Source organism: Entelurus aequoreus, linkage group LG23, assembly GCF_033978785.1.
Source record: "Entelurus aequoreus isolate RoL-2023_Sb linkage group LG23, RoL_Eaeq_v1.1, whole genome shotgun sequence".
NCBI classification, from domain to species: Eukaryota; Metazoa; Chordata; class Actinopteri; order Syngnathiformes; family Syngnathidae; genus Entelurus; species Entelurus aequoreus.
In genome coordinates this window covers 37,293,804-37,317,266 of record NC_084753.1, presented here as the reverse complement: position 1 = coordinate 37,317,266, position 23,463 = coordinate 37,293,804, and the positions used below count along the sequence as shown (strand labels likewise).

General features: G+C 40.3%; 3 protein-coding genes across 4 annotated transcripts in view; 1 reads left to right on the top strand and 2 right to left on the bottom strand.

Annotated features, from left to right (window-relative positions):
• LOC133640585 (oocyte zinc finger protein XlCOF6-like) overlaps positions 1 to 23,463 on the top strand; it is a 404,169-nt gene that overhangs the window by 163,991 nt on the left and 216,715 nt on the right. The window lies entirely within an intron of this gene.
• Positions 847 to 16,342, bottom strand: LOC133640620 (gastrula zinc finger protein XlCGF57.1-like). The gene is made up of 3 exons (XM_062034143.1): positions 15,947 to 16,342; positions 5,545 to 5,724; positions 847 to 2,643 (listed from the first exon to the last, which is right to left on the bottom strand). The coding sequence occupies exons 1-3, from the start codon at positions 16,029 to 16,031 to the stop codon at positions 1,121 to 1,123; spliced, it is 1,788 nt and encodes a 595-aa protein (XP_061890127.1). The 5' UTR covers positions 16,032 to 16,342; the 3' UTR covers positions 847 to 1,120.
• Positions 20,544 to 23,463, bottom strand: part of LOC133640590 (oocyte zinc finger protein XlCOF6-like) — a 30,125-nt gene continuing 27,205 nt past the window's right edge. For both annotated transcript variants that reach the window (XM_062034095.1, XM_062034094.1), the window contains exon 3: positions 20,544 to 22,419. In XM_062034095.1, the coding sequence (XP_061890079.1) occupies positions 20,561 to 22,419 (1,859 nt within the window). In that variant the 3' untranslated portion in view covers positions 20,544 to 20,560. The remainder of the gene's footprint in view (positions 22,420 to 23,463) is intronic.

Sequence of the window (23,463 nt, the reverse complement as noted above, 5' to 3'; positions counted from 1 at the left end):
AATTGCCTAAAACTCAAAAGCAAAGGTATGAACACATGTAAAACAAATATGTATATCATATAGAGGAGTTCATCTATGGAATCATTTACGATTAGAAATAAAAAAATATGTAACAATTCATTATCTTGAAAAAAAACTACATAAAATCATTATTATGAATGAGTATAAAGATAAATTAGGAATATCAATACACACAAAGAATGTTTTATTGTATATGTTTTGTACTGTTTACTTTCACCTTTTCAGTCAAATCGTTGCGTTTCATTTTTAAATAAAAGTACAATGTTGTATATTACTGCATATACTTGACTGTAAAAAGCACTAATCTAAAATATCTAATCTGTAAATGTTAGAATCATATTAACAAGATTGTGTTAAACACACAACAATGATGTCACACGTTATATCAATCAATCAAAATTAATTGCAGACTCTAATGTCCAAGTCGACATACAATCACATACGGGAAATAAACTAAACAAAATACAGTACAAAAGGCATTATCACATAATATTAAAAAAAACAGTACTTGTGCATATTCAGTACAAGACATCTAATAAATGAATAAAAGCAGCAATAAAAAAATAAAAATATATATATATCCATCCATCCATCCATTTTTCTACCGCTTGTCCCTTTCGGGGTCGCGGGGGGTGCTGGAGCCTATCTCAGCTGCTATATACATATATATATATATATATATATATATATATGTATATATATATATATATATATATATATATATATATATATATATATATATATATATATATATATATATATATATATATATATATATATATATACATATATATATACATAAATAAATAAATATATATACAGTATATACTTTAAAAATGTGTCTACACATTCTATAAAAGGCACAGATACCAGTGTTTCCATATACAGGATTGGTACCTAACAGAATTACACCTAGGATTGGTTATCTGTATAATAAGATCATTCTTGGATCCCTGCAGTCTACATATACATTTAAATATCAGTTTGAATGGGCTTTCCGAGCAGGATTCTGAGACAGTCATTATATGTTACATGTGCTGATGTTGTTAGAACGTAAAAGTTCACAAAGTTTTGACAGTGTATTTCAAATCCTGCAACTTCATTTGCTGCTGCTGTTCTCACCAGCACACTTGTGTTTCTTACACTGGTACTTATAAGAGAATCTTTCACCACACACACTGCAACTCAACACTTTCTCTCCAGTGTGTGTTCTCATGTGTACTTTTAATTTATTTTGTTGTGTAAAAACTTTACCACATTCTGAGCAGGAAACTGTTCTCTCTCCAGTGTGGAGTTGCATGTGTTCATCCAAATATCGTTTCCATGCGAAATGTTTACCACATACTGAACAGGAAAATGGTTTTCCTCCAGTATGTGTTGTTATGTGTGCTTTTAAATGGTGTTTTTCTGAAAAGGTTTTACCACAGATTGGACAGGTATTGAGTTTTTCTCCAGTGTGTATTCTCATGTGTCCTTTCAAATCGCTATGTCGTACAAAACCTTTACCACATTCTGAGCAGGAAAAAGGTTTTTCTCCAGTGTGTATTCTCATGTGCACTTCCAAAGAGATACGTTGTGCAAAACCTTTACCACATTCTAAACAGGAAAAAGGTTTTTCTCCAGTGTGTATTCTCATGTGCACATTCAAAGAGATACGTTGTGCAAAACCTTTACTACATTCTGAGCAGGTAAAAGGTTTTTCTCCAGTGTGTATTCTCATGTGCACTTTCAAATAGATACGTTGTGCAAAACCTTTACCACATTCTGAGCAGGAAAAAGGTTTTTCTCCAGTGTGTTTTCGCACGTGTGTTATTAGAGCACTACGGTATCTAAAGGTTTGGTCACAGTGAGAACATTTAAAGCGTGTATTGTCAGTGTGACATGTCTTATCTTTTTTAAGTTTTTCTCCAGTGTGTATTCTCATGTGCACTTTCAAATGGCTACTTTTTACAAAACTTTTACCACATTCTGAGCAGGAAAAAGGTTTATCTCCAGTGTGTGTTCTCATGTGGTCTTTCAACATGTCGTTTCGTTGAAAGCTTTTACCACATTTTGAACAGGAAAAAGGTCTCTCCCCTGTGTGCTTTCTCGTGTGTATTTCCCGACAGCGATTACTAAAGGTTTTGTCACAGAGAGAGCATGTGAAGTGTGTGTTGTCAGTGTGACATGTCTTATCATCTTTAGAGTGTTCATCATCAGTGTCAGGAGAGTGTGACGTTGTGTCCTCACTATCTGATAGTGGAGCTAAGAGCTTGTCTGCTTGTGATCCTCCACAGTGGTCTCCATCAGCTTCTGTTGTCATGTGTTGAGTTGAGCTGCTGCTTGGAGGCTCCGCCTCTCTCTTCTCCTCACTCTCACCTTTGACCTCATCATCTTCACTCTTCACAGGGACACCAGTCACTGGCATCTTGGTGACATCAACCTCCTCCAGTCCTTTAAGATCGTCGCTGTGTTCCTCTTTTTCCTTGTTATTGTGGTGGGGCTGTGACCCCTCCTCTTCATCTTTGATGTGGGGCGGCTTTGGGTCCTCCTCCTCTTTAATATAGGGGGGCTGTGGCTCCTCCTGCTCTATCCTGGAGGTCCACTCCTGCTGCTCAGGGAGAATATGTTCTTCACAGACATCTGCAGGACACAAGAAGACAAACACATGCTTTAGAAAAGTCGAACTTTGCTCAGTCACATGAGATATTGTCCTGCACCGGTGTATGTTCTGATGATGTCCAAGAGGGTCTCATCAGTCACCATGTTGACATTCAAGATGTTATAATCACACTGTACATACGTGAATTACATAACCAACATAACAAGTTATAAAATTAAAATAAACACAGCAGTAAAACCTTGCATACAAACAAGACAAGAGAGAAAAAAAATATTTTGAAAAATTCAGTTTTTATCAAGTATCAAGCGGCCTTGTGGTTAGTGTCCGCCCTGAGACTGGATGGTCGTGAGTTCAAACCAAGGACTATAAAAATAGGACCTATTGCCTCCCTCCACTCAGCATCAAGGGTTGGAATTGGGGGTCAAATCACCAAATGCTTCCCGAGCGTGGCCATCGCTGCTGCTCACTGCTCCCCTCACCTCCCCGGGGGTGAACATGGGGATGGGTCAAATGCAGAGGATACTTTCACCACACCATAACATAACACATAACAGATGTCCATAAGAAACACCATGTTCAAACATAAGGTTGTCCATATGTGCACTTGGCACCAGGACACCCTAGGCCGTGGTTCCATGATCGACTTTGTAGTTGTGTCATCGGATTTGCGGCCTCATGTTTTGGACGCTCAGGTGAAGAGAGGGGCGGAGCTTTCTACCGATCACCACCTGGTGTTGAGTTGGCTGCGATGGTGGGGGAGGATGCCGGACAGACCTGGCAGGCCCAAACGCATTGTGAGGGTCTGCTGGGAACATCTAGCAGAGTCTCCTGTCAGAGAGAGTTTCAATTCCCGCCTCCGGAAGAACTTTGAACATGTCACGAGGGAGGTGCTGGATATTGAGTCCGAATGGACCATGTTCCACACCTCTATTGTCGAGGCGGCTGATTGGAGCTGTGGCCGCATGGTAGTTGGTGCCTGTCATGGCGGTAATCCTAGAACCCGCTGGTGGACACCAGCGGTGAGGGATGCCGTCAAGCTGAAGAAAGAGTCCTATCGGGTTCTTTTGGCTCATAGGACTCCGGAGGCAGCGGACAGGTACCGACAGGCTAAGGGGTGTGCGGCTTCAGCGGTCGCGGAGGCAAAAACTCGGACATGGGAGGAGTTCGGGGAAGCCATGGAAAACGACTTCCGGACGGCTTCGAAGCGATTCTGGACCACCATCCACCGCCTCAGGAAGGGGAAGCAGTGCACTGTCAACACCGTGTATGGTGAGGTCGGTGTTCTGCTGACCTCGACTGCGGATATTGTGGATCGGTGGAGGAAATACTTCGAAGACCTCCTTAATCCCACCAACACGTCTTCTTATGAGGAAGCAGTTCCTGGGAAATCTGTAGTGGGCTCTCCTATTTCTGGGGCTGAGGTTGTTAAAAAGCTCCTCGGTGGCAAGGCCCAGGGGGTGGATGAGATCCGCCCGGAGTTCCTCCAGGCTCTGGATGCTGTAGGGCTGTCTTGGTTGACAAGACTTTGCAACATCGCATGGACATCGAGGGCGGTACCTCTGGATTGGCAGACCGGGGTGGTGGTTCCTCTCTTTAAGAAGGGGAACCGGAGGGTGTGTTCCAACTATCGTGGGATCACACTCCTCAGCCTTCCCGGTGAGGTCTATTCAGGTGTACTACTGGAGAGGAGGCTACGCCGTATAGTCAAACCTCGGATTCAGGAGGAACAGTGTGGTTTTCGTCCTGGTCGTGGAACTGTGACCAGCTCTACACTCTCGGCAGGGTCCTTGAGGGTGCATGGGAGTTTGCCCAACCAGTCTACATGTGCTTTGTGGACTTGGAGAAGGCATTCGACCGTGTCCCTCGGGAAGTCCTGAGGGGAGTGCTCAGAGAGTATTGGGTATCAGACTGTCTGATTGTGGCGGTCCGCTCCCTGTATGATCAGTGTCAGAGCTTGGTCCGCATTGCCGGCAGTAAGTCGGACACGTTTCCAGTGAGGGTTGGACTCCACCATGGCTGCCCTTTGTCCCCGATTCTGTTCATAACTTTTATGGACAGAATTTCTAGGCGCAGTCAAGGCGCTGAGGGGATCTGGTTTGGTGGCTGCAGGATTAGGTCTCTGCTTTTTGCAGATGATGTGGTCCTGATAGTTTCATCTGGCCAGGATCTTCAGCTCTCACTGGATCGGTTCGCAGCAGAGTGTGAAGTGACTGGGATGAGAATCAGCACCTCCAAGTCCGAGTCCATGGTTCTCGCCCGGAAAAGAGAGCACATTACTCCTGTTTTAGCCTCACTCCACCAGCTGCCTGTCTTTAAGAGTCCATTTTAAAATTATCTTACTCGTTTTTAAATCCTTACGTGGTCTTGCCCCACCGTACCTCTCTGAGCTGCTCCACCTCTACGCCCCCACCCGGTCCCTCAGGTCAGCTGATCCTAGAGGTACCCAAACCAAAGCGCAAGCTCAGAGGAGACAGGGTCTTCTCTGTTGCGGGTCTCAAACTCTGGAACGATCTCCCTCTCCATGTGAGACAGGCCCCTTCTTTAGCTACTTTTAAGACCCTTTTTAAAACCCATTTTTATTCCCTGGCTTTTAACCCAGCATGAGACTTTAAACGGTTTTTAACTTTTTAAACTGTTTTTAACTTTTTATCTAACAAATTGTTCTAAGGGTAATTTGTATTTGCTTTTTCAATGTGTATTTTACTTCTGTTTTAAATGTTATTTTTTAGTCTGTCCTTTGCCTGTATTTCTTTGTGGTGTACAGCCCTTTGTTATTCAACTGTGGTTGTTTTTAAAGGGCTTTATAAATAAAGTTGGTATGGTATGGTATACAGTATATCCACTTTTAGTCATAACTGTGGTACCTGGATGAACATGTGTCACAAACATTGTATTAGATGATATGTGGATGTTGTGCTTACTCGGACTGTGATGAAGCTGTGAGGACTCAGGTGGTTTGTCTTCATGGTCTTCAGTCTTCACAGAGACAACAGTCAGTGGAAACTTGGTGAGATCAGCCTCCTCCTGCCCTAGAAGACACTCTCCTGCTTGAGTGATCAACTCTTCCTCCTCTTCCTCTTTGATGTGGGGGGGCTGCTGGTCTGTTGGGTAAATAAGTAGATAAGATTAAGTGGCAATAAAAGTAGTTCTTAACTAACACAGTAAACACAATGGGTGTTTTCCTTTGTGTTGTGCCAACAGTGTGTAACTAAACATCCAATAAAAACATGGGAAAGAGTTTATATTGTCCCGGCCATAAGCCATTTTAAGGACGAGCCAGCATTGATCAAAACATTCCTAAAGACCAAATTAGAACTTTATAAACCACTGGTGTAAAGTGAGTAACCATTTTTTTCTGTATACTTGTCAACCTACTAATAATAATAACAATAATAATAGATTTTATTTGTAAAAAGCACTTTACGTTGAGCAAACAACCCCTAAGTGCCACAGTGCTAAAAAAAAGAAAAAGAAAATAGTAATAATAATAATAATAATAATAATAATAAAAGATAATAAAAATAAATAAAATATAAAACTAGAAACAGCCCAATAGCTAGAACCAGCATGCATATCTATAAAAATCTATAAAAAGGCTTTTTTTAAAAGATGGGTTTTTAAGCCTTTTTTAAAAGCATCCACAGTCTGAGGTGCCCTCAGGTGGTCAGGGAGAGCGTTCCACAGACTGGGAGCAGCGGAGCAGAAAGCCCGATCTCCCATAGTCCGTAGCTTTGTCCTTGGAGGTTGGAAGAAGTTAGCCTGGAGGTGTCGTGTGGAGGATTTGGGGGTGAGCAGTTCTTTAAGGTAGACGGGGGCATTTCCATGGAGGCACTGGTGAGTTAGTAAGGAGATTTTGAATTCAATCCTGAGTGGAACAGGAAGCCAGTGAAGGGATTTGAGAGTTAGGGTGATGTGGTCATATTTCCGCACTCTCATCAGGATCCTAGCAGCACTATTTTGTATGTACTGCAGCTTCTGAATGTTCTTGCTGGGGATCCCGACAAGAAGTGCGTTGCAGTAGTCGAGCCTGGAGGAGACAAAGGCGTGGACGAGCCTCTCGGCATCAGAGAGAGTGAGTGAGGGGCGGAGTTTCGCAATGTTCCTGAGGTGGTAGAAGGAGGTCTTGCACAGTTGTTTTATATGAGCCTCAAAGGTCAGGTGAGGGTCCATTTTAACACCCAGATTAGTGACTGAGGATGAGAGGTGAATGTCGTGGCCGGAGAAGGTGATGCTGGCGATGGTGTATGACTGAGTCTGATGTGGAGTGCCGACTAGAATAGCTTCAGTTTTGGAGCTGTTTAGTCGAAGAAAATTGTGTTTCATCCACGCCTTTATCTCCTCCAGGCAGTTGGTAAGTGTGGATGATGGCAGGGCTGCAGAGGGGGTTGGGTTTGTTTTCAGGTAGAGTTGAGTGTCATCAGCATAGCAGTGGAATGATATTCCGTGCTGGCTGATGCCACGGCCAAGGGGGAGCATGTAGAATGTGAAAAGGGTGGTGCCGAGGACTGATCCTTGAGGGACACCACAGGTGACAGAGAGTGTGTCCGACGTTGCCTCTCCCAGAGAGACGAACTCTGTTCTTTTGGTGAGGTAGGACGTGAACCAGTTTAGGGCAGTGTCAGAGAGTCCAATGGTGGAGTGTAGGCGGTGTAGGAGGATGCGGTGATCAACAGTGTCGAATGCTGCAGTGAGGCCAAGGAGGATGAGAAGAGATGGCATCAGCAGTCATTGGTGACCCTGACCAGAGCAGTCTCCGTGCCAGACTGGAACTTTTCATAAATGTTGTTGGTTTTAAGATGATCATGAAGTTGGGCAGCAACTACCTTTTCCAGCACCTTTGAGAGGAATGGAACATTGGAGATCGGTCGGTAGTTGGCCAGCACTTCTGGGTCTAGACTGGGCTTTTTGAAGAGTGGTTTGATGACTGCAGTTTACAGGACAGTGGGGACCTGACCAGCCTGGAGGGAGTGGTTAATGATTTTGGTGATCAAAGGACTTATGGCAGGGGTGTGCGTTTTTACCAGGGCTGAGGGAAAGGGGTCCAGGATACAGGTGGAGGGTTTCATCTTCCTCATGATACCCTCAACCTCTCTCTGCGTGATGTCTGTGAAGCAGCAAAGAGGCTGGGTGGTCCCAGGCTGAGGGTTGACAGTTGGGACAGGGGGGCCAGGGGGGGTGGAGAGAGAGGAGCGGATGTTTTCTACTTTAGTCCTGAAGAAAGAGATGAAATTGTTGCATTGCTTCTGTGTGGTGTCCGAGTGTAGGTGAGTTTGGGGTTTGAGGAGATGATTTATGGTGGAGAAAAGTTGCTTGGAGTTTCCAGGGCTATTTTTGATTATATTGGAGTAGAACCGGGACCGTGTATCACTGAGGCACTTTGAATAGGCCTTCTGGTGTTCTCGATAGGCTATTTTGTGAACAGTGAGTCCTGAGTCCATGAAACGCCGTTCAAAGACACGCCCCGCTCTCTTCATTTTCAGCAGCTCGTCTGTGTACCAGGGGGCTGAACGCATGAAGGTGACTGTTCGGATTTTGACAGGGGCATGGAGGTCTAGGAGGCTGCTCCGCGAAGTGTTGTAGAAGTCTACTGACTCAGTGACTGATGGGAAGTTGACAGAGGAGAGATGCTGAAGGTCAACGGCCAGGGTGTCCGGGTTAATGTTTTTTATATTCCTGAAACTGATTTGGCGTTTGGGATTTTCAAGGGGGGACATGAAAAGCAGCTCCATTGAAATGGCCTTGTGGTCAGACACACCCAGGTCATACACCAAGAGGTTGCTGATGGGGACAGAGTTGGTAATGACCAGGTCGAGAGTGTGGCCCCTGGTGTGTGTTGGAACATCAACATGTTGTGTCAGGTTGAGGCAATCTAAAAGATGCAGGAACTCAGCAGCAGAGTGGCAGGAGGGGGTGTTGACATGAATGTTAATATCTCCAAGTATTACAATATTGGCTGAGGTTGTGCAGAGTGTGGTGAGAAGGTCATGTATCTCTGGGATGAAAGCAGAGTTTGGTTTGGGAGGTCGGTAGATCAGGAGTATTGTCATGGAGAAAGGGGGTTTGCATTTAAATGCAAGACATTCAAATGAGGAGTGCACAGGTAGGGGCAGGGGGGACAAATCAAATTTCCTTCGGTGTTACTACACGCCTTACCTCTAACTTTAACCTTGTAATGGTATAGTCCTAACCATTAGTTAAATAGCATGAAAAAAAAATCTCAAAAATGGTTAAAAACATTTATAACTTCTTTTTGTAATAAAATCAAACCGGTTTCTCCTCTTTTAAGAGGTTTTGATGGCTGGGCCAAAATGAACTCTTACCAAAACATATTTTACTATGTGGTGTTTTTATGGAGTATCTCCATCAACAATTCCTCTTTAGAGCACAGCTCCCATTCACTTGGAGACCATCTACGACACGCTGAAGGAAAGTCAGTCACCTTTATGTTCTTTTCATAAATCAAGTGTTGACTACTTTACTTATTGAAAGATGATTGACAATACATGTTTACTTTCACTTATTGATGCATGTGGGTCAGAATCAGGAAGTGAAATTAGCCATGAAACTATAAATTATATTGACTACAATGTAGTCAATATAAGTCACGGTGACCGTGTGAGTTTTGTATACACATGTTGATACACATTTTTACAAACGGAGCGGAATATCATTTTTTCACAGTCATCCTCCAGATCAGTCATGAGAGAAGGTCGCACCCCCACCGCCACCTACTCATGCTCATCAACAAAGAAAGGGATATTTCTTTACTTTCTCCTACACATTGTTACAAACATCAACCTCTCGTAAATATTGTGTCTGAAACTGCATTGTTTTTATGAAAAACATCAAACAAAGCTGTGCATCAGGGTTTCTCCTTCATGTAACTGAATGTGGCGCACCGCCACGGCAAAATCATAGCCGCCACAGCTTGAAAAAAACATATTTTTTTACGTGAATACAAATTTAAGAAATAATATGTATTGTAGCCTCCAGAAGAAGTCACACAAACACTGACACTATTTTTAACTTTTATTGCCAATCTTACGCTAACAAACAGCACAATTTGAACAGGTTTTACCTCCAATGCAAACACTTTTCTCTCCATGCTTCCCCAGACAAAATTACAAGTCAAATCAAAACCACACATACATAAAACATTACCACCGGCAGGTAGTTATAGTATGAATATATGCAGCCTGCTATGTTTGCCTTGTTGACTAATATTGCACCATAAAGTCAGCCTTCGCAAAAAGACTTGGATCACCGAAAACAGCGGTGCCGAAACAAGACACATGCCATTCTCTGGAGCAGGGGTCACCAACCTTTTTGAAACCAAGGGCTACTTCTTGGGTACTGATTAATGCGAAGGGCTACCAGTTAGATACACACTTAAATAAATTGCCAGAAGTAGCCAATTTGCTCAATTTACCTTTAACTCTGTTATTATTAATAATTAATGATATATATCTTTGTGGAAACACTGATCATCTTAATGATTTCTCACAATAAATATATATAGAAACAGATAAATATCAATATGCAACACTTTATTTTTATATTTTCTCTAAGTGCACATTTTTCAAATTGAACATTTTCAAATGATCACTTCTAAGACAGTCTTGTGAAATCACAATATCCCATTTTAACTAGCTAGCCACTAACATTTTTTAACAAATCATGAATTACTTTGCACCATGTTTGTACAAATAATAACTCATGTAAAATACAAAAGTAAACTCTCAAATTTTTAAATCATGTCACACTTTGAACTGGACACCAAATCTGTTATCTGTTTCTTTGTCAGTTAGTGGGAAGCCTGGCATTGCATGCTGTTAACTAGTGTGTTGTACTCTGGTGTGTAACTTGACACTGCAACTCTGAGTGAGTCTTGCAGATGTGCATCAGTGAGGCGTGTTCTGTGTTTGTTCTTGATGAAGTTCATGTCAGAAAAGGCTGATTCACAAAGATAAGATTTTTCCTCATTGTTTGCGGAACCTTCTTAATCTTTTGGACATATTTTCACAGCAATCTGGCCTTAAGCTTAATTATGATAAATGTAAAATGTTAAGGATCGGAAATCTAAAGGGAACGTCCTTTCGAATGGAATGCAAAGTGCCTGTTTTGTGGACAGATGGACCAGTTGACATACTTGGTGTTGTTGTCCCAGAAAATCTGGAAGATCTAGGCTCAGTAAATTATGATAATCGACTAAGAAAGCTGGACAAAATTATGCAATTATGGAAAGGGAAATCCCTAACCTTGTATGGTAAAATGTCTATTGCCAACTCGTTAATTATTCCTCAATTTATTTATTTGTTTTTGTCATTACCAGCTCCATCACAAAACTTTTTTAAGATTTATGAGCGGAGGGTCTTCGATTTTGTCTGGAACGGCAAACCAGAAAAGATTAAAAGAAAGGTTTTGTACAAAGAGTATGAATATGGGGGCCTGAAACTTCTCAACCTTGAAGCTATGTGTCTGTCTTTAAAAGCATCAATTGTTCCAAAGATGTATTTAAACATTGAGTGGTACACAAATGTCCTGTTGGACAAAAAACATGTACTGTATCAAAAGAAATTGTATCCTTTTTTACAAGTGATCCCCTCCCAGAGAGTCTGCTGGGAAACATGGCGGGGTTCATAAAGGAAACAATCCACTCATAGTGGTGTTTTCAATTTTATGTGCCAGAAAAAAGAGACGATATTTTGCAGCAGTTAATATGGATGAACTCTAATATTGTAATAGATGGAAAGCCTTTCTTTTGGAAAAATATGTTTGAAAGAGGAATCATTTTTGTCAATGATATTATCAATGAGAATGGTAAAATTATGAAGTATGATGAATTCAGAGCTATGTATGGTGATGCTTGCTCAAGCTTTTCATTTTATCAACTAACTGGAGTAATTGGGAAAAGATGGAAACAAATAATTAATTATGGAACTACTAAATTATTAGTTTGTAAACCTCTAATAAGAAATTCTAGTTGGCAAAAAGGAACTAAAATAAATAGAAAAATATATAATTTTTATTTAATAAAGAAATCTTTGAAGGCTGCCTCATACAACATAAATGGAAAATGGGAGGACTTTTTTGACTGCCCGTTGCCATGGGATGCCATATTCAAACTAATCTATAAAACCACTATCGATGTGCAAAATCGTTATTTTCAAATTAAAATTATTTATAACTTCTTACCCACAGGGAAAATGTTAAAATTATGGAATATGACAGAGTCAGATGATTGCCGATTTTGTTGTCAGGAGCCTGAATCCACCCTGCATTTGTTTTGGTATTGTCATATTGTGTCTTTGTTTTGGGTGGAAGTTGAAAAAATGTGTTTAAGGATTGGTTTGTTTATGAAGCTTAATGTGGTTTCTGTTATTTTAGGAGAGTTCATTGACAATCATGATTTAGTCAATTTAATTATAGTACTCAGTAAAATGTTTATTTTTAAGGCCTAAAACAGATATTCACTTAGTATTACTTTCTTTAAAACATTTATTCAGTATTTTCTAACTTTAGAAAGTTACATGGTTGAAAACGATAATGATGCCAAAAAACATTAAAAAAAAGATGAGAAGTCCTCAAAGGCTTATTTTGAAAGTATAATTATGTTTATAGATTATATGATATCTGTTGTTGTGTTCCCTAATTTGAGTGACCTGGACATAATCTGGACTGTACATAAATGCTTATTTTGAAAATGTAATTTTGTTTATAAATTATATGCAATCTGTTGTGTAATTTTTTTCTGTGTACATGAATGAAGGTGTGTGTTGCTGAGTCCGACTTGGACATTATCTGGACTGGGCCTGGTTTAAAAAACCCTTTAAACAAATCTAATTTCATTGACAACCTGGTCTGTTGAAGATAAGGCCCTTTTTTAAAAAATAAAATAAAATAAGATAAATAAATAAAAAACATTTTCTTGGATAAAAAAGAAAGTAAAACAATATAAAAATAATTACATAAAAAATAGTAATTAATGAAAATGTTAGTGGACCAGCAGCCTATACAATCATGTGTGCTTCAGGGACTGTGTCCCTTGCAGATGTGTTGTCTATGTTGTGGGAACCAGAATATTGGTAGCAGAAAGAAATAACCTCTTTTGTGTGAGTGGGTGTGGATGAGTGTGCATGGGGGAGGTTGTTTGGGTTGATGCACGGATTGAAAGTGTATCTTGTGTTTTTTCTATGTAGATTTAATTTAAATTTTTTTTTTTTTTTTTTTTTAGAACAGGCCCGCGGGCGACTCATCTGGTCCTTACGGGCGACCTGGTGCCCGCGGGCACCGCGTTGGTGACCCCTGCTCTGGAGCGTTGTCAGCATGTCTGTGATGTGGACGTAACTTTAATGTATCCCAGCTATCCCTGCGGACAGAGATCTACAAAATATGCAAATATTAGGAGGACAGTGGTGACTTTTAAGAAGCGAAGCTCCAACTAGAGCAGTTGTTTCACACAACTCTTATGCTTAAAGGCCGTTGCTATAGTTATTATCTATTGTTCTCAAGTTGTACTTTTCTATCTGTGCAAAGGCACACAACTTGTTATCTTCCACTGCAAGTGGAAGATTACAAGATGCAAGGACAGACTTCAAGTACCTCAACGAAGATAAGACGACAGCACGCAGACAAAGCAAAGACAAGGCGAAATCCCAAGGCCCCCAGCACATTCTGTTCTGAATAATCACGTATTGTGCGTGACCACTCCCTTTAGAGGCAGCCTCAGTGATGTTAACTAGGGAACTCCTGAATAAATAGAGGGTAGGAGGTAGCGGGGTGTATATTGTAGCGTCCCGGAAGAGTTAGTGCTACAAGGGGGTTCTGGGTATTTGTTCTGTTGTGTTTATGTTGTGTTACGGTGCGGATGTTCTCCCAAAATCCATCCATCCATCCATTTTCTACCGCTTGTCCCTTTCGAGGTCGCGGGGGATGCTGGAGCCTATCTCAGCTGCACTCGGGCAGAAGGCGGGGTACATCCTGGACAAGTCGCCACCTCATCACAGGGCCAACACAGATAAACGGACAACATTCACACTCACATTCACATTTAGTGTTGCCAATCAACTTATACCCAGGTGCATGTCTTTGGAGGTGGGAGGAAGCCGGAGTACCCGGAGGGAACCCACGCAATCACGGGGAGGACATGCAAACTCCACAAAGAAAGATCCCGAGCCTGGGATTGAACTCAGGACTACTCAAGACCTTCGTATTGTGAGGCAGATGCACTAACCACTCTACTTCCGTGCTGCCTTTCTCCCAAAATGTGTTTGTCATTCTTGTTTGGTGTGGGTTCACAGCGTGGCGCATATTTGTAGCAGTGTTAAAGTTGTTTGTACGCCCACCCTCAGTGTGACCTGTATGGCTGCTGACCAAATATGACTTGCATTCACTTGTGTGTGTGAAAAGCCGTAGATATTATGTGACTGGGACGGCACGCAAAGGCAGTGCCTTCACGGTTTATTGGCGCTCTGTACTTCTCCCTACGTCCGTGTACACAGCGGCGTTTTAAAAAGTCATAAATTTTACTTTTTGAAACCGATACCGATAATTTCCGATATTACATTTTAAAGCATTTATCGGCCGATAATATCGGAAGTCCGATATTATCTGACATCTCTAATGGAATTCTCTAGAGAAAGACTTAAAAAGTTGCAAGCATATATTTGAATTTAAAGGCCTACTGAAATGATTTTTTTTTATTTAAACGGGGATAGCAGATCCATTCTATGTGTCATACTTGATCATTTTGCGATATTGCCATATTTTTGCTGAAAGGATTTAGTAGAGAACATTGACGATAAAGTTCGCAACTTTTGCTCGCTGATAAAAAAAAGCCTTGCCTGTACCGGAAGTAGCGTGACGTCACCTGTTGAAAGGCTTCTCACATTTCCCCATTGTTTACAATGCAGCGAGAGCGATTCGGACCGAGAAAGCGACGATTACTCCATTAATTTGAGCGAGGATGAAAGATTCGTGGATGAGGAAAGTGAGAGTGAAGGACTACAGTGCAGTGCAGGACGTATTTTTTTTTCGCTCTGACCGTAACTTAGGTACAAGGGTTTATTGGATTCCACACTTTCTCCTTTTTCTATTGTGGATCACGGATTTGTATTTTAAACCACCTCGGATACTATATCCTCTTGAAAAGGAGAGCCGAGAACGCGAAATGGACATTCACAGTGACTTTTATCTCCACGACAATACATCGGCGAAACACTTTAGCTACGGAGCTAACGTGATAGCATCGGGCTCAAATGCAGATAGAAACAAAATAAATAAATCCCCGACTGGAAGGATAGACAGAAAATCAACAATACTATTAAACCATGAACATGTAAATACACGGTTAATGCTTTCCAGCTTGGCGAAGCTTAAAAATGCTGTTGCTAATGACGCCGTTGAAGCTAACTTAGCAACGGGACCTCACAGAGCTATGATAAAAACATTAGCGCGCCAGCCCTCATCTGCTCATCAACACCCGTGCTCACCTGCGTTCCAGCGATCGACGAAAGGACGAAGGACTTCACCCGATCATCCGTGCGGTCGGAGGCTAGCGTCGGCTAGCGCGTCTGCTATCCAAGTCAAAGTCCTCCTGGTTGTGTTGCTGCCTAATCCCACCTACAACTTTCTTCTTTGCAGTCTCCATTGTTCATTAAACAAATTGCAAGAGATTCACCAACACAGATGTCCAGAATATTGTGGAATTTTGAGATGAAAACAGAGCTTTTTTGTATTGGATTCAATGGTGTACCAATACTTCCGTTTAACTGGTGACGTCACGCGCATACGTCATCATACATAGACGTTTTCAACCGGAAGTTTAGCGGGAAATTTAAAATTGCACTTTATAAGTTAACCCGGCCGTATTGGCATGTGTTGCAATGTTAAGATTTCATCATTGATATATAAACTATCAGACTGCGTGGTCGGTAGTAGTGGCTTTCAGTAGGCCTTTAAAAAGAGTTACAAAAAGAGACAACTGGAATTATATCAAACGGATTTTTGATTTTGATTGGACGTGTCATTGTGAAAATGCTTAAACGAAATACAAAAAGTATGTTGGAGTTCGGGTGTTGGTGGAGGGAACAGTCATAAAGTCATCTAAAATAATTTGTGTTAAAAAGGGGGCAGATGAATATAAGAATAGTATTCTTCCATCTGCTCCTTTCTGATCATGGAAATGTATAAGAAACAACAAACAATGAAAGTGCGTATGTATGCATTTTCATGAAAGGAATACAAAGAAATGATGATGAAGTTCATATGTGAGTAAAGGCAGGTGGCCAAATACTTTTGGCAATATAGTGTAAGTAAACAAACCTGTTCTTTGTGACAAAACTTCATATTCTTCGAAAACAGCGTCCAGTAGTTCCTCCTCGTACTCTGCTATCGTTCTTTCGCACATTTTCACACAATCACAACACTTTACACTCACACTTGATCTCTGCTTAGCGATGTGTTTTGATCACTTCCGCCTCTCTTTGTTAGCAGCTAACACGATAAGCTAACTAGCACGCTAAGCTAAGCTAACACGAGGAGCGTCAAAGTGCGCTCGGACTAATTTATCCGACACAAACAAATATTAACGAAGTTTGCACTATTAAACAGCATATATGTGTACATGTACGTACGGATTAAGAACAAAGTACTATCATAACCACAATAAGTCTTCTCCGTCGAACGCCATCTTGCCGTTTCTTGGTCTTTTCCTTTCACGCGCAGTGCTGTCAAATCTCGCGAGAAAACCAGGCAACTTTATTTATCATTGTTGTTGTTACTCTTGGGTTCATACCGCCACCCACTGTACTTTACTATGTGGTGTCGGCCATAGGACAGCATTTGGGAAATCCCGTGACGAGTGCTTTTGTGACTTTTACTTTATAAGTAAGTTATAGAGGTATTTTATTTAATAAAGATGTTATTGTTAATAGACCAAAACTAATTTTTTTAAAAATGATGAAGGCTTTACTTTGAAATATTCTAAATACAGCAGATCATCTTTTTCAGACAGCTGACTGGAGAACTCTGTGGGCTTTTGGTGGGTGACCACAATATAACACACGTCAAACTTTCCAACTCTAACATTTGACAATTCTTTGCTAAAGTCTTTTTTCCCTTTTAGATCAAATTCTAACTCGATTCCTATTTTCTCTGGAACAAAATCAAAAATAATTATACAAATTGCCTAAAACTTCCATTTGTCGAAAGGCAAACAAAGTTCATTTGAAAAACAGGAATGTACTCTTTAAACATGTTTTTAAGACTTGTTGCGATTGAAGACGACACTTTCTGTGATGGGGACATAGAATCAACCATACATTTATTTGATGAATGCATATAAAGTCAAGTTCTGTGGGATGATGTACGTTATTGGCATGTCCCTAACATTCGAAAAACGTGCCCATGTTTTCTGAAATGTATATTTTGGGGATTATAAGAAAGTGAAAACAATATGAGAATGTTTTAAACACAATAATTGTCACTGGTAGTTTTTTATTTATTCACAAATGAAGATTCTCAAAAACAAATCCATCAATCATAACCTTCCAGAAATAATTCTTCCATCTTCTTTCAGCTACTGTATATATTTTTCAGATGTGAACCAGTAAATATGAACGAAGAGGGATTTATGTGTACTCAAAAGCAAAGGTATGAACACATGTAAAACAAATATGTATATCATATAGAGGAGTTCATCTATGGAATCATTTACGATTAGAAATAAAAAAATATGTAACAATTCCATATCTTTAAAAAAAACTACATAAAAACACTATTATGAATGAGTATAAAGATGAATTAGGAATATCAATACACACAAAGAATGTTTTATTGTATATCTTTTGTACTGTTTATTCTCACCTTTTCAGTCAAATCGTTGCGTTTATTTTTGAATAAAAGTACAATGTTGTATATTACTGCATATACTTGACTGTAAAAAGCACTAATTTAATTATATATCTAATCTGTAAATGTTAGAATCATATTAACAAGATTGTGTTAAACACACAACAATGATGTCACACGTTATATCAATCAATGAAAATTAATTGCAGACTCTAATGTCCAAGTCGACATACAATCACATACGGGAAATAAACTAAACAAAATACAGTACAAAAGGCATTATCACATAATATTAAAAAACAGTGCTTGTGCATATTCAGTACAAGACATCTAATAAATGAATAAAAGTCGCAATAAAAAAAATAAATAAAAAAAATAAAAATAAAAAAAAATATATATATATATATATATATATATATATATATATATATATATATATATATATATATATATATATATATATTAATATATATATATCCATTCATCCATTTTTCTACCGCTTGTCCCTTTCGGGGTCACGGGGGTTGCTGGAGCCTGTCAGCTGCTGTATATATATTAGGGCTGCAACAACTAATCGATTAAATCGATTAAAATCGATTATTAAAATAGTTGCCGATTAATTTAGTCATCGATTCGTTGGATCTATGCTATGCGCATGCGCAGAGTTTTTTTGTTGTGTTTTTTTAATTTATTTTTTTAATAAACCTTTATTTATAAACTGCAACATTTACAAACAGCTGAGAAACAATAATCAAAAAAAGTATGGTGCCAGTATGCTGTTTTTTTCCCAATAAAATACTGGATAGGATAGAAATGTAGTTTGTCTCTTTTATCCGATTATTAATCGATTAATCAAAGTAATAATAGACAGATTAATCGATTATCAAATTAATCGTTAGTTGCAGCCCTAATATATATATATATATATATATATATATATATATATATATATATATACACTACCGTTCAAAATTTTGGGGTTACCCAAACAATTTTGTGGAATAGCCTTCATTTCTAAGAACAAGAATAGACTGTCGAGTTTCAGATGAAAGTTCTCTTTTTCTGGCCATTTTGAGCCTTTAATTGACCCCACAAATGTGATGCTCCAGAAACTCAATCTGCTCAAAGGAAGGTCAGTTTTGTAGCTTCTGTAACGAGCTAAACTGTTTTCAGATGTGTGAACATGATTGCACAAGGGTTTTCTAATCATCAATTAGCCTTCTGAGCCAATGAGCAAACACATTGTACCATTAGAACACTGGAGTGATAGTTGCTGGAAATGGGCCTCTATACACCTATGTAGATATTGCACCAAAAACCAGACATTTTCAGCTAGAATAGTCATTTACCACATTAGCAATGTATAGAGTGTATTTCTTTAAAGTTAAGACTAGTTTAAAGTTATCTTCATTGAAAAGTACAGTGCTTTTACTTCAAAAATAAGGACATTTCAATGTGACCCTAAACTTTTGAACGGTAGTGTATATATACTTTACAAATGCGTCTACACATTCTATAAAAGGCACAGATACCAGTGTTTCCATATACAGGATTGGTACCTAACAGAATTACACCTAGGATTGGTTATCTGTATAATAAGATCATTCTTGGACCCCTGCAGTCTACATATACATTTTGAAATGATTTTTTTTTATTCAAACGGGGATAGCAGATCCATTCTATGTGTCATACTTGATCATTTTGCGATATTGCCATATTTTTGCTGAGAGGATTTAGTATAGAACAACGTCGATAAAGTTCGCTACTTTTGGTCTCTGATTAAAAAAAACCTTGCCTGTACCGGAAGTAGCGTGACGTTGTCAGTTGTTTACTTCCTCATATTTTCCTATTGTTTTCAACGCAGCTAGAGCTATTCGGACCGAGAAAGCGACGATTACCCCATTAATTTGAGCGAGGATTAAAGATTTGTGGATGAAGAACGTTAGAGTGACGGACTAGAATGCAGTGAAATACATATCTTTTTTCACTCTGACCGTAACTTAGGTACAAGCTGACTCATTGGATTCCACACTCTCTCCTTTTTCTATTGTGGCTCACGGATTTGTATTTTAAACCACCTGGGATACTATATCCTCTTGAAAATGAGAGTCAAGAACGCGAAATGGACATTCACAGTGACTTTTATCTCCACGACAATACATCGACGAAGCTCTTTAGCATGAGCTAACGTGATAGCATCTGTCTCAAAAGCAGATAGAAACAAAATAAATAAATCCCTGACTGGAAGGATAGACAGAAGATCAACAATACTATTAAACCATGGACATGTAACTACACGGTTAATAATTATCAGCCTGGCAAAGCTTAACAATGCTGTTGCTAACGACGCTAAGGCTAACTTAGCAACTTAGCAACCGGACCTCACAGAGCTATGATAAAAACATTAGCTCTGCACCTACGCCAGCTCTCATCTGCTCATCAACACCCGTGCTCACCTGCGTTCCAGCGATCGACGGTACGACGAAGGACTTCACCCGATCATTGATGCGGTTGGCGGCCCGGAGACGGAGGAAGTCAAGGTGAGGTCGTTCGGCTAGCGTGTCTGCTATCCTCAAAGTCCTTCTTGTTGTGTTGCTACAGCCAGCCGCTATACACCGATCCCACCTACAACGTTCTTCTTTGCAGTCTCCATCGTTCATTAAACAAATTGCAAAAGATTCACCAAGACAGATGTCCAGAATACTGTGGAATTATGAAATGAAAACAGAGCTTTTTTGTATTGTATTCAATGGGGAAGGCATACCTCTGTACCCCTGGCTACGTCACGCGCATACGTCATCCTCCAAAGGCTTTTTCAACCGGAAGTTTAGCGGAAAATTTAAAATTGCACTTTATAAGTTAACCCGGCCGTATTGGCATGTGTTGCAATGTTAAGATTTCATCATTGATATTCAAACTATCAGACTGCGTGGTCGGTAGTAGTGGCTTTCAGTAGGCCTTTAAACATCAGTTTAAATGGGCTTTCCGAGCAGGATTCTGAGACAGTCATTATATGTTACATGTGCTGATGTTGTTAGAAAGTCAAATTTAACAAAGTTTTGACAGTTTATTTCAAATCCTGCATCTTCATTTGCTGCTGCTGTTCTCACCAGCACACTTGTGTTTCTTACATTGCTTCTCATAAGAAAATCTTTCATTACACACACTGCAACTAAACACTTTCTCTCCAGTGTGTGTTCTCATGTGGACTGTTAATTGACATAAGTGTATAAAAACTTTACCACATTCTGAGCAGGAAACTGTTCTCTCTCCAGTGTGTCGTTGCATGTGTTCATCCAAATATCGTTTCCGGGCGAAATGTCTACCACATACTGAACAGGAAAAAGGTTTTTCTCCAGTGTGTGTTGTCATGTGTGCTTTTAAATGCCTTTTTTCTGAAAAGGTTTTACCACAGATTGAACAGGTATTGAGTTTTTCTCCAGTGTGTATTCTCTTGTGTCCTTCCAAAGAGCTATGTCGTGCAAAACCTTTACCACATTCTGAGCAGGAAAAAGGTTTTTCTCCAGTGTGTATTCTCTTGTGTCCTTTCAAAGAGCTACGTTGTGCAAAACCTTTACCACATTCTGAGCAGGAAAAAGGTTTTTCTCCAGTGTGTATTCTCATGTGCCGTTTCAAAGAGACACGTTGTGCAAAACCTTTACCACATTCTGAGCAGGAAAAAGGTTTTTCTCCAGTGTGTGTTGTCATGTGTACTTTTAAATGGCTTTTTTCTGCAAAGGTTTTACCACAGATTGAACAGCTATTGAGTTTTTCTCCAGTGTGTATTCTCTTGTGTACTTTCAAAGAGCTACGTCGTGCAAAACCTTTACCACATTCTGAGCAGGAAAAAGGTTTTTCTCCAGTGTGTATTCTCTTGTGTCCTTTCAAAGAGCTACGTTGTGCAAAACCTTTACCACATTCTGAGCAGAAAAAAGGTTTTTCTCCAGTGTGTATACTCATGTGCACGTTCAAAGCGATACGTCGTGCAAAACCTTTACCACATTCTGAGCAGGAAAAAGGTTTTTCTCCAGTGTGTATTCTCATGTGCACTTTCAAAGCGACACGTTGTGCAAAACCTTTACCACATTCTGAGCAGGAAAAAGGTTTTTCACCAGTGTGTTTTCGCACGTGTCTTATTAGAACACTACGGTATCTAAAGGTTTTGTCACAGTGAGAACATTTAAAGCGTGTATTGTCAGTGTGACGTGTCTTATCTTTTGTAAGTTTTTCTCCAGTGTGTATTCTCATGTGCACTTTCAAATGGCTACTTTTTACAAAACTTTTACCACATTCTGAGCAGGAAAAAGGTTTATCTCCAGTGTGTGTTCTCATGTGGTCTTTCAACATGTCGTTTCGTTGAAAGCTTTTACCACATTTTGAACAGGAAAAAGGTCTCTCCCCTGTGTGCTTTCTCATGTGTATTTCCCGATAGCAATTACTAAAGGTTTTGTCACAGAGATAGCATGTGAAGTGTGTGTTGTCAGTGTGACATGTCTTATCATCTTTAGAGTCTTCATCATCAGTGTCAGGAGAGTGTGACGTTGTGTCCTCACTATCTGATAGTGGAGCTAAGAGCTTGTCTGCTTGTGATCCTCCACAGTGGTCTCCATCAGCTTCTGTTGTCATGTGTTGAGTTGAGCTGCTGCTTGGAGGCTCCGCCTCTCTCTTCTCCTCACTTTCACCTTTGACCTCATCGCCTTCACTCTTCACAGGGACACCAGTCACTGGCATCTTGGTGACATCAACCTCCTCCAGTCCTTTAAGATCGTCGCTGTGTTCCTCTTTTTCCTTGTTATGGTGGTGGGGCTGCGACTCCTCCTCTTCATCTTTGATGTGTGGCGGCTTTAGGTCTTCCTCCTCTTTAATATAGGGGGGCTGCGGCTCCTCCTGCTCTATCCTGGAGGTCCACTCCTGCTGCTCAGGGAGAATATGTTCTTCACAGACATCTGCAGGACACAAGAAGACAAACGCATGCTTTAGAAAAGTCGAACTTTGCTCAGTCACATGAGATATTGTCCTGCACCGGTGTATGTTCTGATGATGTCCAAGAGGGTCTCATCAGTCACCATGTTGACATTCAAGATGTTATAATCACACTGTACATACGTGAATTACATAACCAACATAACAAGTTATAAAATTAAAATAAACACAGCAGTAAAACCTTGCATACAAACAAGACAAGACAGAAAAAAAATATTTTGAAAAATTCAGTTTTTTATCAAGTATCAAGTGGCCTTGTGGTTAGTGTCCGCCCTGAGACTGGATGGTCGTGAGTTCAAACCCCGGCCGGCCCAGTCATACCAAGGACTATAAAAATAGGAACCATTTCCTCCCTCCACTCAGCATCAAGGGTTGGAATTGGGGGTTAAATCACCAAATGATTCCGGAGCGTGGCCATCGCTGCTGCTCACTGCTCCCCTCACCTCACAGGGGTTGAACATGGGGATGGGTCAAATGCAGAGGATACTTTCACCACACCATAACATAGCCCATAATAGATGTCCATAAGAAACACCATGTTCAAGCATAAGGATGTCCATATGTGCACTTGGCACCAAGACACCCTAGGCCAGGGGTCAGCAACCCGCGGCTCCGGAGCCTCTGATGCGGCTCAGCTGCATACTTGCCGACCTCCCCGATTTTCCCAGGAGACTTATGGATCTCAGTGCCTCTCCTAGATAACTCCCAGGGCAAATATAATCCTATTTTCACTCTAATTACTAAATTAAGGGCGTGCCCTAATTGCAATGCAGTAATTGTCCTCTATAGCGTTTACAAGCAGCGTGCCAGCCCGGCCACATATTGTATGTAGCTTTTACTTGCACACATAGGAGACAGCAAAGCATACTTAGTCATCAGCCACACAGCTTACACGGACGGTAGCCGTATAAAACAACTTTAACACTGTTACGTTACAAATATGCGACACACTGTGAACCCACACCAAAAAAGAATGAAAAACACATTTCTGGAGAACATCCCACCGT